The sequence below is a fragment of the Leptopilina heterotoma genome, unplaced genomic scaffold (assembly GCF_015476425.1).
Source record: "Leptopilina heterotoma isolate Lh14 unplaced genomic scaffold, ASM1547642v1 Lhet_323, whole genome shotgun sequence".
Taxonomy (NCBI): Eukaryota; Metazoa; Arthropoda; class Insecta; order Hymenoptera; family Figitidae; genus Leptopilina; species Leptopilina heterotoma.
The window spans coordinates 59225-77195 of NW_025111018.1; the positions used below are offsets into that span (position 1 = coordinate 59225).

Consider the following 17971-nt stretch of genomic DNA (forward strand, 5'->3'; position numbering starts at 1 on the left):
GTAACCATAGCCGAGGCATCGGTGACACCTCACCATCATAAGCCTCCTTCTGATCGGGCATGACATAAAACCAATTTTTATGCGTCCGAGTACCTCCAGCTTTGCAGTCTGATCCTGGTCGGTGACCACAACTGAGAGTTTCATTCCTCGCTTGTTAGGTCCAAGAACCGTCACTCTTCTGCTTTCTGCCGGTTCACTTATAAGACCCGATAGTGTCTCCTGCACCTCGTCCTCCTGGGTAAGGCAATCCAGGTCGCGAATTTCCAGAGTAATCCTTCGGTCCGCGTTTTGCACCTTACCCAAATCACCCACAACTATGGTCACTTCCTCAGTAAACCCGTTCTTGTCTGTGGAACCACCTATCCTAATGAGGAGGTCTCCATTCTTGGTTGGTCTTGCTCTAACTACTCTAGTCTGACTTTTCTCCGAGTTTACCTCCTTGCGGACCTTTCCCAGCACCTCGCAATAGCGAGAAAATCTTCTTAGACAAAAGAAGATCGAATTAGATGATCGAGACACAAATCTCGCTAATTAAGGAACTTATCAGAAAACCCAAGCAGGATGAAGCAAGTCGAAGTACGGCTTAAGCATCGCCAACCACTTTATTCTCACGATGTAATGTGAAAACGGTTTCCGGAGAATTAAGATAGGCGAGGTCGAGGAACGTTCTTTTTTAGTGCATACTATTGTGAAAATACTTTTTGTTTTTATATCTCTTTTTTTCATAATGTATCGTGTACATTAATTTGAGCTTTAAGGCAAACTGAAGGAGATTTCCTTCCCCTCCTTTCGGGCAGTAAAACTTTACCGGTTTTCCTATATCTAAGATCAGCCACTGACATGGAGAACTGTTTAAAAGAATTTGTAGATAAATAGAAAGAGGTATTAAGAAGTGGATTGTTTAGGGACCATTCTCCTCTGCGGCCGATCGGATTCCTGTTTGTTTTCCGCTTCTTGCTCCTGCAGTTCTTAGTACCGATGAGGATGGATTTGCTATCTGTGCGAATAATCCTGTGTTCTAACACTCGATTTTCAAACGGAAGCGATGACTACTTGCTTGGGCTAAACCCCGCTGTCCTTGTGGTTCCAGTAACCCTATGAAGAAATGTTCGTTTGGTCGTTCTTTCAGACTGGGGAAGCTGGTCATCCAACTCTGGAAATAGAACTGTTGGACTCTTAGAGAGGGGAAGCACCGGGTCTCCGTCCTGCGGTCGACGGGAATGGTGCACGGTACAGATCCCACCTCTGATAAGTTACTCCAGAAGACACAAACACACTGACATCTTTTTTCCACACGCGCATGTTAAATTTAAAAAGTAAAGTACACACAAAGACACAAAACACGCATGAACCTCGACGAAACCATAGTCCAAGAAGATGTTGTATTGGCGGTCCGAGGTGCACTTGGCAGGCCAGACTTAGAAGTTCTGTGTCAGCTTTTCGCTCGGTATGGTAACACGAAGAAGGCCATTCTGCGGCTTTCGGAAACGGAAGCGGAGTCGTTACTGAAGGCCAGGCGAGTAAAAATAGGGTGGGTCAACTGCAGAGTCCACGCCAGAGTGGAAGTAGAGAGGTGCTTTAGATGCCTCTGTTACGGCCATCTGGCTGGAGGATGCAGTGGGCCGGACCGAAAGGAGGCTTGCTGGAGGTGTGGCGGTCTCGACCACAGGAAGAGTCAGTGCAAAGGGGTAGCCCAGTGCATTGACTGTTCCGATCGTGGGATGGAAGACACAAAACATCCTTCAGGGAGCAGAGCCTGCCCGGTGTACTGGAAGATACTAAAAGATCTAAAGTCCAGAGCTTAGGTTTCTCCAGGTTAATCTCAGGAAGGGAAAAGTCGCGCAAGATCTCTTGATGCAGACTGCCAGAGAGAGGGGAGCTGATATACTGCTTTTCAATGAGCAGTATAGGAAGTTAGAATCCTCTGTCTGGTTTGAGGATGCATCCAAGAGATCAGGTATTCAAATATGTAATCCGGACATCACCATTGGTGACTTTCTGGAGACCGACGCGGGTTTTCGTTTGGGTGGAAGTGGCGGGAGTACGCGTTTACAGCTGCTACTTCTCTCCAAACGATCCTTTTAAAAAGTTCAATGCCGAGGTTCAGGCTCTTGAAGAAAGCATCAAGGCTTTCGGCGGAGATGTCCTCATTGCGGGAGACTTTAATAGTAAGTCGCCGGAATGGGAAGAGACTCGTCTAGACAAGAGGGGAACCTTGGTATCGGACATGGTCGCAGCAAACGATTCAGTGGTGGTGAACCGGGGACAAGAGTTCACGTTCAGGCGCGGGGTGTCAGGGTCTCTCATCGATTTGACAATTGCGTCGCCCCGCGTGGCCCGTAGAATAGTGCGGTGGGGAGTGCTGGACGAAACGACTATGAGTGACCACCAGTACAGAGTTTAAAGTCGCTGAGAAAAATCAGGAAGGAACACCAGGCCGCATGTTGGCCACAATAGACCCTCCTGGAACCTCAGACGGCTAAATCGGGAGAAGTTGGCGGAGTCTCTGGCCGAGGCTCGAGCTATACATGAGCTAGGCTGGATGACGAAGCCAATTTCCGTGGGTGACAAAGTGCGTGAGGCGAGGCGAGTTATTATTGCAACGTGCAATTACTCTATGCCTCGCCGGCACCAAACAAAAGCTAGGAAGGGTGCTCTGTACTGGTGGAGCGACGAATTAGCCCGCTTAAGAAGAGAATGCAACGCAGCGAGGAGGAAATACACCCATTCAAAGGGAGACCTTCTGCTGCAAGAAGAGTGGCACAAAGCCAGGCATATTTTTAAGCGGGCTATAAGGAGTAGCAAAAAATCGTGTTGGAAGGACCTGATCGGAAAAGTGGAGAAGGACCCATAGGGTTTGGCTTCACGCTGGAGGAGTTTAAAAAGGTGGCAAAAACGTTGAGGAACGGCAAAGCGCCAGGCAACGACAGAATACCCAACGAGATCCTCAAAAAGGTAATCGCTGTGTATCCAGAGTTACTCCTCGACGTCTTTAATACATGTCTCGAGAGTAGAGAGTTTTTCAGTGACTAGAAAACACAGAGTTTGGTCCTCCTGAGAAAAGGAGATAAACCTTTAGATAAGGTCTCATCGTTTAGACCAATTTGTTTATTGGACACGATGGGTAAACTTCTAAAGGGAATGATTCTAGAACGACTTCAGGGAATTCTAGTAGGCGAAAATAGCCTATTAGAGAATCAATTCGGTTTTAGGAAAGGCCGGTCGACAGTAGACGCGATCTTAGCAGTTCTCGAAAAGGCGAAAAAAGTCAAAGAGGAGCGGAAGAAGGGCTTTTGCGCGCTCGTTTCAATCGATATCCGTAACACGTTTAATTCCGCGAAATGGGACATTTGTATGAAAGCAATTAAATGTAAAGGGGTACCAACGTATCTGTTGCGAATGATAGACAACTATCTTAGCGACAGATGGGTTGTCTACGAGAGCGATGCATGTCATATCAAAGAGAAAATGACATGCGGAGCTCCCCAAGGATCAAAGGTGGGACCAACCATCTGGAACGTTATGTATGAAGGTTTTCTGAGGTTGGACTTACCCAAAGATACGTCTATATCCGGGTTCGCGGACGACGTGCTTTTGATATGTTACGACGAGAATTTGAAACTGCTAAAAATAAAACTTGAAGATAGTCTGCGGCGAGCTGAGTTTTGGTTATATCGGCATGGTCTGAAAATGGCCCTCGAGAAGACCGAAGCTCTACTCGTCACAGACAGGAGAGTTTATGAAGCCCCGAAGATTAAAATGGGAGGAACTGAAGTCGCATGGGGAAATAAGCTTAAGTACCTGGGAGTGTGGTTGGACAAACGTTTAAGTTTTGGCCAACATATTAACATCTCAACACTCAAAGCCACCGAATGCATGGGAAACCTCTCGAGGATGATGCCCAATATCGGTGGCCCCAGGGAAAATAAACGAAGACTGGTGGCGACTGTGTTTCAATCAAAGCAGCTTTATGTTGCCCCTGTATGGGCTTCAGCCCTTAAGATCCACAGCATCTCTGACAGACTTCTCTCGGCCCAGAGAGAGCCAGCAAGGAGAATAACTTCAGCCTTCAGAACGGTGTCTGATTGCGCTCTTCGGGTGCTTGCTAGATTACCGCCAATGGATTTGTTGGTGATGGAAAGGCAGGAGAATTTCCAGCTCTCGAAAAATCTAGTAGGCAACCCGGAGCGTAGAGAAAGACTCAAAGCTTTAATCCGCTTAGAGTCAAGAAAAAGATTCGTTCTGAGTTGGCAGGAGAGATGGGATGGGGAATTGAAAGGTAGATGGACCCATCGCCTGATTCCCCACCTCGACACATGGTTGAAAAGACAACACGGTGAAGTAGGCTACTACCTTACACAAGCGATTTCGGGTCATGGTTGTTTCAAACAGTACTTTTATCGGTTGAAAATAGAAGCAGACGCGAAATGTGTGTACTGCAACGGTTCGGGTGACGACGAAGCAGAGCACACTGACGACGCGGAGCACACGCTTTTTTCCTGCGGGCACTGGCGTGAACTTAGGGAAGCCATGTTTTCGGCCGTGGGCACTGAAGTCACGGTCGAGAATATGGTTTCAATTATGTTGCAGAGCGCGGACTCATGGCGAGAAGTCGAGACTTTTGTCATCGAAGTTATGAGGAGGAAGGAGAACAACTGAAGGGCGAGATTACCCTGGAGAATTCCTGCTGCTCGGCGGGGCGCTCGCGGAAGACGGAGGAGACCTTAATTGGAACTCTTACCTCTTCAGCTGGCGCCTTGTTAAGGACTTGGATCTGGAAAAAAAGAAAAATAAATATATAAAATAGTAAATTAAATAAACTGGCGACCTACTGCCAGCCCGACCCACTAAAACCCGTAACCCTTCTTTTGGAGTCCTTTACCCTCCCTCGGAACTGTCGTAAGACTTTAGCCTTCGAGGGGGGCGCTCCAACTCTGTCGCTAATGCGATTTTCAGCTTTTCTCTGCGGTTCTCCTGCGTTAATAGTTAAAAATTTAAAACTATTTCAATATAAAAACGGAATTAACAGCACAACAATAACAAAAAAAACAAATGTTTAATTAAGTGTTAAAAAGTCAAAAGATAAAATTGTAAACGGATATATAAAAAAAAATAAACGCGTATATAAGATTGAAAACATAATACTGTATAAAGACAAATACAAACATAAAACAAACTAAAAAAGAAAAAAATGTATAAGGACAAATAAATCACATAATGAGTTAAAATTGTATAAGGACAAATAAAACACAAAATAAATGCCAATTCTCTTCTGACTGGGTCATCAGCGATACCATGTTCTCCGGTGTAACTTGACTGTTTACACCTTCGAACATGGCCTGCCTCTCCAAGTCCCATTTCTTGCATGAGAAGAGGGTGTGCTCCGCGCGTCCTCAGGGAACTGGCAATATGCACACACCTCGTCCTCGCGTAATTTAAAGCGACACAGGTACGAGTTAAAACACCCGTGACATGTGAGCGCCTGAGTCATATAATAGGAAACCTGACCGTGTTTCCTATTTATCCAAGTGGCGAGTGCCGGGATAAGGCGATAAGTCCATCGACCTTTTCCTCACCATCCCATCTTTCTTGCCATCTTTCTATGAGCCTGTGCCTCGCTTCTTTGCGGATCAGGCCCTTGCTTAGTCTTAATTCCTCATTCAAGGAACTGCTTTCTTTAGAAAAGAGAAACATTTCTTCCCTTTCCCTCGCCAAAAGATCTGCTGGCGGGACACTTGCAAGGACCTGCACAGCACTCGTAGATACCGTCTTATATGCAGAGATGATACGCGTTGTTATCGATCTCTGCGCAGACAGTATCTTTTCTTAGATGGTCACACATCTTTTACTCCTCAGGGATAAGGCCCACGCTGGTGCTGCATAGAGCATTTTAGCGTGAGCGACACTCGCCACCAGTCTTCTTTTTTGTTCACTGGGTCCGCCAACATTTGGCATTAGCCGTGAAAGATTATCCGCACACTCGATCGCCTTATTTGACGCCGTAGCCATGTGGTGGTGAAAGTTTAACCTTCCATCTAACTCCACACCAAGATATTTAATTTGCTTACTCCACTTGACCTCGAATCCGTCTATCACGATTCGTAGGAGCTCATAACCACGTCTGTCTGTGAGCAGCAGTGCCTCGGTCTTTTCCAGGGCCATTTCAAGACCTCTGGTATCCAGCCAGCTTTTAGCTAGTCGCAGACATTCGTTCACCAATGTCCCAAGAGCCTCCTCACTTTCGGCAGTGCACACGAACAACGCGTCGTCCGCAAAGCCGATGATCACCGCACCTTCGGGCAGATCCATTCGCAGAAAATCATCGTAAGATACATTCCATACAAATGGACCCACCCTCGAGCCTTGAGGAGCCCCACGCTGCATCTCTTCCTTGAGAGTGCAGGTGTCTCCCTCATATATAACCCACCTGTCGCTAAGATAATTATACATTATCCGCAACAAGTAGGGCGGCATGTTTTTCTTTTCCATCGACTCGATGAGATCTTTCCATCTTGCGGAATTAAACGCGTTGCGTATGTCAATTGCTACCAACGCGCAGAAGCTCTTCTTTTTCCCAGGTCCCAATTTGTTTTTTCCTGCTTTGGCTATGTCCACAACTGCCTGGATGGCATCGACCGTGGACTTGCCTTTATGGAAACCAAATTGGTGATCGGATAGACGATTCTCTTCGGTCAAGTGGCTTTGCATTCTCTGCAGAACCATATCCTCTAGAAGTTTACCCATCGTATCTAGCAGGCATATAGGCCTGTACGATGAAACCTTATCTAGAGGTTTTTCACCTTTCCTTAGGAGGACTAACCTCTGTCGCTTCCAGTCGCGGAAGAACTCTCCTCTGTCAAGGCAAAGATTGAAGCATCGAAGCAGAATCTGGGGTGAAGTGTCGATTACCAACTTTAGGATCTCGTTACTTATCCCATCGATTCCAGGCGCCTTGCCTGTTTTCAATCTTTTGCCTGCTTTTTGCAGTTCACTAAGTGTGAAGAGTTCTTCCTCTTCGACTTTGCAAAAACTCCAGTCCCTTCTAAGGTATGGTTCCGCAGGAGGAAACAAAGAATTTATTATCTTTCTGACCCAATCGGGATTGTCCAGGCCGCGGGTCTTTTGCCTCGTCGCTAATTTCTTAGTAACAATTTTAAAAGCCAGACTTCATGGGTCCTTATCGACTTCCTCGATTAGGTCCTTCCAGCTACGGCGTCGCGACTTGCGGATCTCTTTCTTGAGGTTCTTTTTCGCCTCCTTAAAAGCCTCTTTCAGCAAGGGATCTCCCTTAGATCGGGTATATGTCCTTCTTGCTTTGAGGCATTCCTTCCTCAAGGAGGCTAGCTCCTCTGACCACCAGTGCAAGGATTTTCTTACGGGAATGGCGCCTTTGCGTGGCATTGACGCATTGCAAGCGGTGACTATCATGTTTCTCACCGCTCGCACCTTCCCATCCAGACTGCTCGGCCTCTTCACCCAGCCCAAGTCCTCAATCAAAAGGGCTTCTCTTAGGGACCGGCCGAACTTTTCTTTGTCGAGTCTCTTCATACTCCACGAGAAGGTTTTGCGACTAGGAACATCCTGTCTTTTTTCTCCTCGTATGCCTCCCATCGAGACTGAGAACTCAATGTACTGGTGGTCACTTGCGGTATATTCCTCTGAGACCCGCCAGTCGCTTATGCGGCTAAATAGTTTAGACGATGCGATCGTTAGATCTATAATTGATCCGATCGCACCTCGTCTAAAAGTCCATGTATTGCCTCGGTTCACAGCTAATAAGTCGTTTCTAAAGATCATTTTTCCAATACGAATTCCTCTCTTGTCGAGTCTCGTCTCACCCCACTCTGGCGACTTTGCGTTAAAATCGCCAGTGATGATGACATCCAGCCTGGATTCTGTGAGGCTCGCTTCTAGGTCTTCGATATTGGCTTCGAAGTTTGTCAGTGGGACGTTGGGTGAGAAGTAGCAGCTATACATACGTATATTAGCTACCTCTATCCACACGAACCCACTGCTCGTCTCCAGAAACTTGTCAACCTGCAATTCTGGGTTGCACAGCTTTATGGCGGCTCTCTTCGCTTTATCCTGATACCAAGGGGCGAGGTCGCTTCCTTGATACTGCTCACTGCAGAACAGGACTTCGACCTCATTTTCCCTTGCCGTTTGCATTAGGAGCAACTGTGCATCCTTACTTGTATGCAGGTTGACCTGCAAAAATTTTAAGGATTTGCCTTTTTAATCTTTTGCAGTTCTTCCCAGTAAACCGGGCAGGCTCTCTTTCCGGACTCATGATTTGTTTCTGGCTTTCCCAGGTCCAAGCATGTAAGGCACTTCGGCTTAACGTTACAGCTCTTCGCGAGGTGTCCCTCTCCGCCGCATCTCCGACAGTTTTTACTTCTGTCGGGGCCTTTGCAGAATAGGGTTCTGTGTCCGTAACCTAGGCACTTTTGGCACCTAATTACTTCAACATGCTCACGAATTGGAGCGTTTATCCAGCCGATTTTGATTCGGCCAAGTTTAAGCAGAATGTCACTTTCTGCTTCTGCTAAGCGGATTAGAGCCACCTTAGTACTTCTAAAGCGCGTCAAAAGGTGGCACTCTATCTTCAGATCAGGTTTGCCCAGCTTATCTCTCAGAACTGAAATCACCTCATCCTCCGTCGTGGTTTCATCCAGCTCCTTGATCTCAAGAGATCTTTTATTTACGAGAGCAGTGACGTCGCATGGCAAGGCGCCATGCAGAGCCGAGGACAGTGCTTCCGCAAACTTCAAGGTATCTCCAACCTTTTCACTATCACAAGAACCTCCTGTTTAAAGGTTCTCCTGATTTTATGAATTACGGTACCAGTGTCTTCTGGTTTAACCTTTGCTTTTATCAGCGGCAAGATACCCTCATAAGATTTTGGGTCTCTTGCCGTGATCTTTACCGCTTCCGTGGTTCTAAGCTTCAAAGGGTGTTTTGGGAGCTCTTTTTTCTCGCCTGGGGGCTTTTTTCTTGGAGCCCGTTCCCTTCTCTTTCCAACAACCTTAAAGCCGTCCTCATTGTCCGCTCCGTCTTTTAATACGGTCTCAGCATACGTCTTGCTGGGACTACTTGAGGGCGCCTCTTTTGCTCCAACTAGCGACCCAGAATTAAGCTGTGGAGCATCCTTTCGCTTAATCCTCTTTCCGCTCCGAGTCACTTGTTAAGGACTCTTATCCGGGCTTACACCTTCTCTGGGGCGCTTACTCACCTTCTTTTCCTTATTAGAATCTGTAGCTGCTGCACTATCAAGAGTTGCAGCAGCACTTCTCTTTTGCCTTGGAGTTCCCACAGTTGAAGTCCGTGGCTCCTGATCTCTGAACGGTTCAGGGATAAAACGCAGATTCCTACAAATTGTTAAGAACGCACTCTCCAAAACCGCCACACCATCCTGGATGTCGCGACTGACGTTTTTTTGGCGCTTGAATGCCTGGTGCACGCTCTTAAAAATCCCGGGAATAGCCAGGAACTGATTTGCGACATTTGATTCGTAGCATGTCAGCTGGCTATCTATTTGGCTTTCTCCAAAATCCTTGGAGCCATCTGCACCGACTATCGGGGCTTGCACCCGATCAGAATCGGTGGTGGGATTACCCTCTTTCGAGGTACCCACTATTATTATTATTATTATTATTATTATTATTATTATTATTATAATTATTATTATTATTATTATTATTATTATTATTTTTTTTTTTTTTTTTGCTTAGGGACTTTTGGGAAATCTGCCTACAGATACCTTGGATTCCGCACTCCAAGGTTATGTGGGGTTGGTGTGATAAAACAAAAGGAGATAAAAAAAGAAAAATAAATAAAAATAAATATATAACATAGTAAATTTAATAAACTGGCGACCTACTGCCAGCCCGACCCACTAAAACCCGTAACCCTTCTTCTGGAGCCCTTTACCCTCCCTCGGAACTGTCGTAAGACTTTAGCCTTCGAGGGTGGCGCTCCAACTCTGTCGCTAATGCGACCTTTTGCTTTTCTCTGCGGTTAACCTGCGTCCATAGTTAAAAAATTTTTTTTTTAACTATTTCAAAGTATAAGCGGAATTTACAGCACAACAATAAAAAAGCAAATTCTAAAAAGTGTAAAAAGTCAAAAGATAAAATTACAAACGGATATATAAAAAAAAGAAAAAATAAACGCGTATAAAATATTGAAAACATAAAACTGTACAAAGATGAATTAAAAACACAAACAATTAAAAACTGTATAAGGACAAATAAATCACAAAATAAACTAATAAAAAACAAACAAAACAAATTAAAAGCTGTTTAAATTACGCTTTTTGGCGGCCGTCGAGATCCTTCCTCGACATAACCGAGATTATGAAGTTCTCGACTTCCCGCCAATTCTCTTCCGACTGGGTCATCAGCGATACCATGTTCTCCGGTGTAACTTGACTGTTTACACCTTCGAACATGGCCCGCCTCTCCAAGTCCCATTTTCTGCATGAGAAGAGGATAAGGCGATAAGTCCATCGACCTTTTTCCTCACCATCCCATCTTTCTTGCCATCTTTCTATGAGCCTGTGCCTCGCTTCTTTGCGAATCAGGCCCTTGCTTGGTTTTAATTCCTCATCCAAGGAACTTCTTTCTTTAGAAAAGAGAAACATTTCTTCCCTTTCCCTCGCCAAAAGATCTGCTGGCGGGACACTTGCAAGGACCTGCACAGCACTCGTAGATACCGTCTTATATGCAGAGATGATACGCGTTGTTATCGATCTCTGCGCCGACAGTATCTTTTCACAGATGGTAACACATCTTTTGCTACTCAGGGATGGGGCCCATGCTGGTGCTGCGTAGAGCATTTTAGCATGGGCGACACTCGCCACCAGTCTTCTTTTTTGTTTACGGGGTCCGCCAACATTTGGCATTAACCGTGAAAGATTAGCCGCACACTCGATCGCCTTATTTGACGCCGTAGCCATGTGGTGGTGGAAGTTTAACCTTCCATCCAACTCCACACCAAGGTATTTAATTTGTTTACTCCACTTGACCTCGAATCCGTCTATCACGATTCGTGGGAGCTCATAACCACGTCTGTCTGTGACCAGCAGTGCCTCGGTCTTTTCCAGGGCCATTTCAAGACTTCTGGTATCCAGCCAGCTTTTTGCTAGTCGCAGACATTCGTTCACCAATGTCCCAAGAGCCTCTCCACTTTCGGCAGTGCACACGAACAACGCGTCGTCCGCAAAGCCGATGATCACCGCACCTTCGGGTAGATCCATTCGCAGAAAATCATCGTAAGATACATTCCATACAAATGGACCCACCCTCGAGCCTTGAGGAGCCCCACGCTGCATCTCTTCCCTGAGAGTGCAGGTGTCTCCCTCATATATAACCCACCTGTCGCTAAGATAATTATCCATTATCCGCAACAAGTAGGGCAGCATGTTTTTCTTTTCCATCGACTCGATGAGATCTTTCCATCTTGCGGAATTAAACGCGTTGCGTATGTCAATTGCTACCAACGCGCAGAAGCTCTTCTTTTTCCCAGGTCCCAATTTGTTTTTTCCTGCTTTGGCTATGTCCACAACTGCCTGGATGGCATCGACCGTGGACTTGCCTTTATGGAAACCAAATTGGTAATCGGATAGACGATTCTCTTCGGTCAAGTGGCTTTGCATTCTCTGCAGAACCATATCCTCTAGAAGTTTACCCATCGTATCTAGCAGGCATATAGGCCTCGGTTCACAGCTAATAAGTCGTTTCTGGAGATCATTTCTCCAATACGAATTCCTCTCTTGTCGAGTCTCGTCTCACCCCACTCTGGCGACTTTGCGTTAAATTCGCCAGTGATGATGACATCCAGCCTGGATTCTGTGAGGCTCGCTTCTAGGTCTTCGATATTGGCTTCGAAGTTTGTCAGTGGGACGTTGGGTGAGAAGTAGCAGCTATACATACGTATATTAGCTACCTCTATCCACACGAACCCACTGCTCGTCTCCAGAAACTTGTCAACCTGCAATTCTGGGTTGCACAGCTTTATGGCGGCTCTCTTCGCTTTATCCTGATACCAAGGGGCGAGGTCGCTTCCTTGATACTGCTCACTGCAGAACAGGACTTCGACCTCATTTTCCCTTGCCGTTTGCATTAGGAGCAACTGTGCATCCTTACTTGTATGCAGGTTGACCTGCAAAAATTTTAAGGATTTGCCTTTTTAATCTTTTGCAGTTCTTCCCAGTAAACCGGGCAGGCTCTCTTTCCGGACTCATGATTTGTTTCTGACTTTCCCAGGTCCAAGCATGTAAGGCACTTCGGCTTAACGTTACAGCTCTTCGCGAGGTGTCCCTCTCCGCCGCATCTCCGACAGTTTTTACTTCTGTCGGGGCCTTTGCAGAATAGGGTTCTGTGTCCGTAACCTAGGCACTTTTGGCACCTAATTACTTCAACATGCTCACGAATTGGAGCGTTTATCCAGCCGATTTTGATTCGGCCAAGTTTAAGCAGAATGTCACTTTCTGCTTCTGCTAAGCGGATTAGAGCCACCTTAGTACTTCTAAAGCGCGTCAAAAGGTGGCACTCTATCTTCAGATCAGGTTTGCCCAGCTTATCTCTCAGAACTGAAATCACCTCATCCTCCGTCGTGGTTTCATCCAGCTCCTTGATCTCAAGAGATCTTTTATTTACGAGAGCAGTGACGTCGCATGGCAAGGCGCCATGCAGAGCCGAGGACAGTGCTTCCGCAAACTTCAAGGTATCTCCAACCTTTTCACTATCACAAGAACCTCCTGTTTAAAGGTTCTCCTGATTTTATGAATTACGGTACCAGTGTCTTCTGGTTTAACCTTTGCTTTTATCAGCGGCAAGATACCCTCATAAGATTTTGGGTCTCTTGCCGTGATCTTTACCGCTTCCGTGGTTCTAAGCTTCAAAGGGTGTTTTGGGAGCTCTTTTTTCTCGCCTGGGGGCTTTTTTCTTGGAGCCCGTTCCCTTCTCTTTCCAACAACCTTAAAGCCGTCCTCATTGTCCGCTCCGTCTTTTAATACGGTCTCAGCATACGTCTTGCTGGGACTACTTGAGGGCGCCTCTTTTGCTCCAACTAGCGACCCAGAATTAAGCTGTGGAGCATCCTTTCGCTTAATCCTCTTTCCGCTCCGAGTCACTTGTTAAGGACTCTTATCCGGGCTTACACCTTCTCTGGGGCGCTTACTCACCTTCTTTTCCTTATTAGAATCTGTAGCTGCTGCACTATCAAGAGTTGCAGCAGCACTTCTCTTTTGCCTTGGAGTTCCCACAGTTGAAGTCCGTGGCTCCTGATCTCTGAACGGTTCAGGGATAAAACGCAGATTCCTACAAATTGTTAAGAACGCACTCTCCAAAACCGCCACACCATCCTGGATGTCGCGACTGACGTTTTTTTGGCGCTTGAATGCCTGGTGCACGCTCTTAAAAATCCCGGGAATAGCCAGGAACTGATTTGCGACATTTGATTCGTAGCATGTCAGCTGGCTATCTATTTGGCTTTCTCCAAAATCCTTGGAGCCATCTGCACCGACTATCGGGGCTTGCACCCGATCAGAATCGGTGGTGGGATTACCCTCTTTCGAGGTACCCACTATTATTATTATTATTATTATTATTATTATTATTATAATTATTATTATTATTATTATTATTATTATTATTTTTTTTTTTTTTTTTTTGCTTAGGGACTTTTGGGAAATCTGCCTACAGATACCTTGGATTCCGCACTCCAAGGTTATGTGGGGTTGGTGTGATAAAACAAAAGGAGATAAAAAAAGAAAAATAAATAAAAATAAATATATAACATAGTAAATTTAATAAACTGGCGACCTACTGCCAGCCCGACCCACTAAAACCCGTAACCCTTCTTCTGGAGCCCTTTACCCTCCCTCGGAACTGTCGTAAGACTTTAGCCTTCGAGGGTGGCGCTCCAACTCTGTCGCTAATGCGACCTTTTGCTTTTCTCTGCGGTTAACCTGCGTCCATAGTTAAAAAAATTTTTTTTTAACTATTTCAAAGTATAAGCGGAATTTACAGCACAACAATAAAAAAGCAAATTCTAAAAAGTGTAAAAAGTCAAAAGATAAAATTACAAACGGATATATAAAAAAAAGAAAAAATAAACGCGTATAAAATATTGAAAACATAAAACTGTACAAAGATGAATTAAAAACACAAACAATTAAAAAATGTATAAGGACAAATAAATCACAAAATAAACTAATAAAAAACAAACAAAACAAATTAAAAGCTGTTTAAATTACGCTTTTTGGCGGCCGTCGAGATCCTTCCTCGACATAACCGAGATTATGAAGTTCTCGACTTCCCGCCAATTCTCTTCCGACTGGGTCATCAGCGATACCATGTTCTCCGGTGTAACTTGACTGTTTACACCTTCGAACATGGCCCGCCTCTCCAAGTCCCATTTTCTGCATGAGAAGAGGATAAGGCGATAAGTCCATCGACCTTTTTCCTCACCATCCCATCTTTCTTGCCATCTTTCTATGAGCCTGTGCCTCGCTTCTTTGCGAATCAGGCCCTTGCTTGGTTTTAATTCCTCATCCAAGGAACTTCTTTCTTTAGAAAAGAGAAACATTTCTTCCCTTTCCCTCGCCAAAAGATCTGCTGGCGGGACACTTGCAAGGACCTGCACAGCACTCGTAGATACCGTCTTATATGCAGAGATGATACGCGTTGTTATCGATCTCTGCGCCGACAGTATCTTTTCACAGATGGTAACACATCTTTTGCTACTCAGGGATGGGGCCCATGCTGGTGCTGCGTAGAGCATTTTAGCATGGGCGACACTCGCCACCAGTCTTCTTTTTTGTTTACGGGGTCCGCCAACATTTGGCATTAACCGTGAAAGATTAGCCGCACACTCGATCGCCTTATTTGACGCCGTAGCCATGTGGTGGTGGAAGTTTAACCTTCCATCCAACTCCACACCAAGGTATTTAATTTGTTTACTCCACTTGACCTCGAATCCGTCTATCACGATTCGTGGGAGCTCATAACCACGTCTGTCTGTGACCAGCAGTGCCTCGGTCTTTTCCAGGGCCATTTCAAGACTTCTGGTATCCAGCCAGCTTTTTGCTAGTCGCAGACATTCGTTCACCAATGTCCCAAGAGCCTCTCCACTTTCGGCAGTGCACACGAACAACGCGTCATCCGCAAAGCCGATGATCACCGCACCTTCGGGTAGATCCATTCGCAGAAAATCATCGTAAGATACATTCCATACAAATGGACCCACCCTCGAGCCTTGAGGAGCCCCACGCTGCATCTCTTCCCTGAGAGTGCAGGTGTCTCCCTCATATATAACCCACCTGTCGCTAAGATAATTATCCATTATCCGCAACAAGTAGGGCGGCATGTTTTTCTTTTCCATCGACTCGATGAGATCTTTCCATCTTGCGGAATTAAACGCGTTGCGTATGTCAATTGCTACCAACGCGCAGAAGCTCTTCTTTTTCCCAGGTCCCAATTTGTTTTTTCCTGCTTTGGCTATGTCCACAACTGCCTGGATGGCATCGACCGTGGACTTGCCTTTATGGAAACCAAATTGGTAATCGGATAGACGATTCTCTTCGGTCAAGTGGCTTTGCATTCTCTGCAGAACCATATCCTCTAGAAGTTTACCCATCGTATCTAGCAGGCATATAGGCCTGTACGATGAAACCTTACCTAGAGGTTTTTCACCTTTCCTTAGGAGGACTAACCTCTGTCGCTTCGAGTCGCGGAAGAACTCTCCTCTCTCAGGGCAAAGATTGAAGCATCGAAGCAGAATCTGGGGTGAAGTGTCGATTACCAACTTTAGGATCTCGTTACTTATCCCATCGATTCCAGGCGCCTTGCCTGTTTTCAATCTTTTGCCTGCTTTTTGCAGTTCACTAAGTGTGAAGAGTTCTTCCTCTTCGACTTTGCAAAAACTCCAGTCCCTTCTAAGGTATGGTTCCGCAGGAGGATACAAAGAATTTATTATCTTTCTGACCCAATCGGGATTGTCCAGGCCGCGGGTCTTTTGCCTCGTCGCTAATTTCTTAGTAACGATTTTAAAAGCCAGACTTCATGGGTCCTTATCGACTTCCTCGATTAGGTCCTTCCAGCTACGGCGTCGCGACTTGCGGATCTCTTTCTTGAGGTTCTTTTTCGCCTCCTTAAAAGCCTCTTTCAGCAAGGGATCTCCCTTAGATCGGGTATATGTCCTTCTTGCTTTGAGGCATTCCTTTCTCAAGGAGGCCAGCTTTTCTGACCACCAGTGCAAGGATTTTTTCCTTGGAAAGGCTCCTTTGCGACGTGGCATCGACGCATTGCAAGCGGTGAAGATTATATTTCGCACCGCTCGCACCTCTCCATTTAGACTTTTCGGCCTCCTCACCCAACCAGAATCCTCAATTAAGATAGATTCTTCTATGGACCGGCTGAACTTCTCCTTGTTGAGTTTCTTAATGTTCCACGAGGAGGTTTTGCGACTAGGAGCATCCTGTCTTTTTCCTCCTCGTGTGTCTCCTATCGAGACTGAGAACTCAATGTACTGGTGGTCACTTGCGGTATATTCCTCAGAGACCCGCCAGTCGGTTATGCGGCTAATTATATTAGACGATGCGATCGTTAGATCTATAATCGATCCGATCGCACCTTGTCTAAACGTCCATGTTTTTCCCCGGTTTACAACTAATAAATCGTTCTTGGAGATCATTTTTCCAATCAGAATTCCTCTCTTGTCGAGCCTCGTCTCACCCCACTCTGGCGACTTTGCATTAAAATCGCCAGTGATGATGACATCCAGCTTGGATTCTATGAGGCTCGATTCTAGGTCTTCTATATTGGCTTCGAAGGTGGTGAGCGGGTCGTTGGGTGAGAAGTAGCAGCTATACATACGTATATTAGCCACCTCTATCCACACAAACCCGCTGCTTGTCTCCAAGAACTTGTCAACCCGCAATTCTGGGTTGCACAGCTTGATGGCGGCTATCTTCGCCTTATCCTGATACCAAGGTGCGAGGTCGCTTCCTTGATACTGCTCACTGCAGAACAGGATATCGACCTCATTTTCCCTAGCTGTTTGCATCAGGAGCACCTGTGCATCCTTACTTGTATGCAGGTTGACTTGAAGGAGCTTTAGGGATTTGCCCTTTTAAGTTTCTCCAGTACCTCCTTGTAAACCGGGCAGGAAATTCTTCCAGGGACATGGTTGACTTCCGTTTTTCCCAAATCTGTACACGTAATGCACTTTGGCTTGTCGCTAGTACAACTCTTGGCGAAATGTCCCGCTTTGCCGCATCTCCGACAGTTTTTTGTTCTGTCGGGGCCCTTGCAAATTCGGGTCACGTGTCCATAGGCTAGGCACTTTTGACATCTTGTCACTTCTAAGTGCGTTCGGATGGATGCGTTTATCCAACCAATACGCACTTTGCCTAGCTTAAGCAGACTCTTGCTGTCCGTTTCACTCAAGCGTACTAGTGCCACTTTCGTACCACCAAAACGTGTCAGAAGTCGGCAAGTCACATCTAACTCGGGCTTTTGCAACTTCTGCTTTAAGACGGTTAAAACGTCCTCTTCTGAAGTTGTTTCGTCAAGTTCCCGAATTTCGAGGGTCTTTTTACTGACAAGAGCCGTAACCTCGGCCTTGTCCTGAAGAACGGAGGTAAGATTCTGAGCGAACTTTGAAGTTTCACCCCCCTTTTTTACCACAACGAGAACCTCCTTTTTAAGAGCTCTCCTAATTTTCACAATCTCTGTGCCAGTTTCCTCTGGATTTACCGAAGTTGTTGCCAGCTTTATAAGATCATAGTAGGTCTCTGGATTCCGGGCCGAAATTTTTATTGCCTCCGTTGTTCTAATTTTGGGGGGGGGGGCGCTTCTGAAGTCGCTCCCTCTCCTCCGCTTTCTTCAAGGCCTTTCTCTTACGGGCATCCCGTTTCCTATTGGAGACGGTTTCAAAGTCTTTTTCGTTTTCAGGCTTATTTTCC

The 17971-nt window shown here is 45.9% G+C and overlaps 1 protein-coding gene across 1 annotated transcript; it reads left to right on the plus strand.

Moving 5' to 3' along the window:
- The first annotated feature begins 1346 nt into the window (after positions 1 to 1346).
- LOC122504844 lies at positions 1347 to 1805 on the plus strand. The gene has a single exon (XM_043616135.1). The coding sequence runs from the start codon at positions 1347 to 1349 to the stop codon at positions 1803 to 1805; it is 459 nt and encodes a 152-aa protein (XP_043472070.1).
- Positions 1806 to 17971: the final 16166 nt, after the last annotated feature.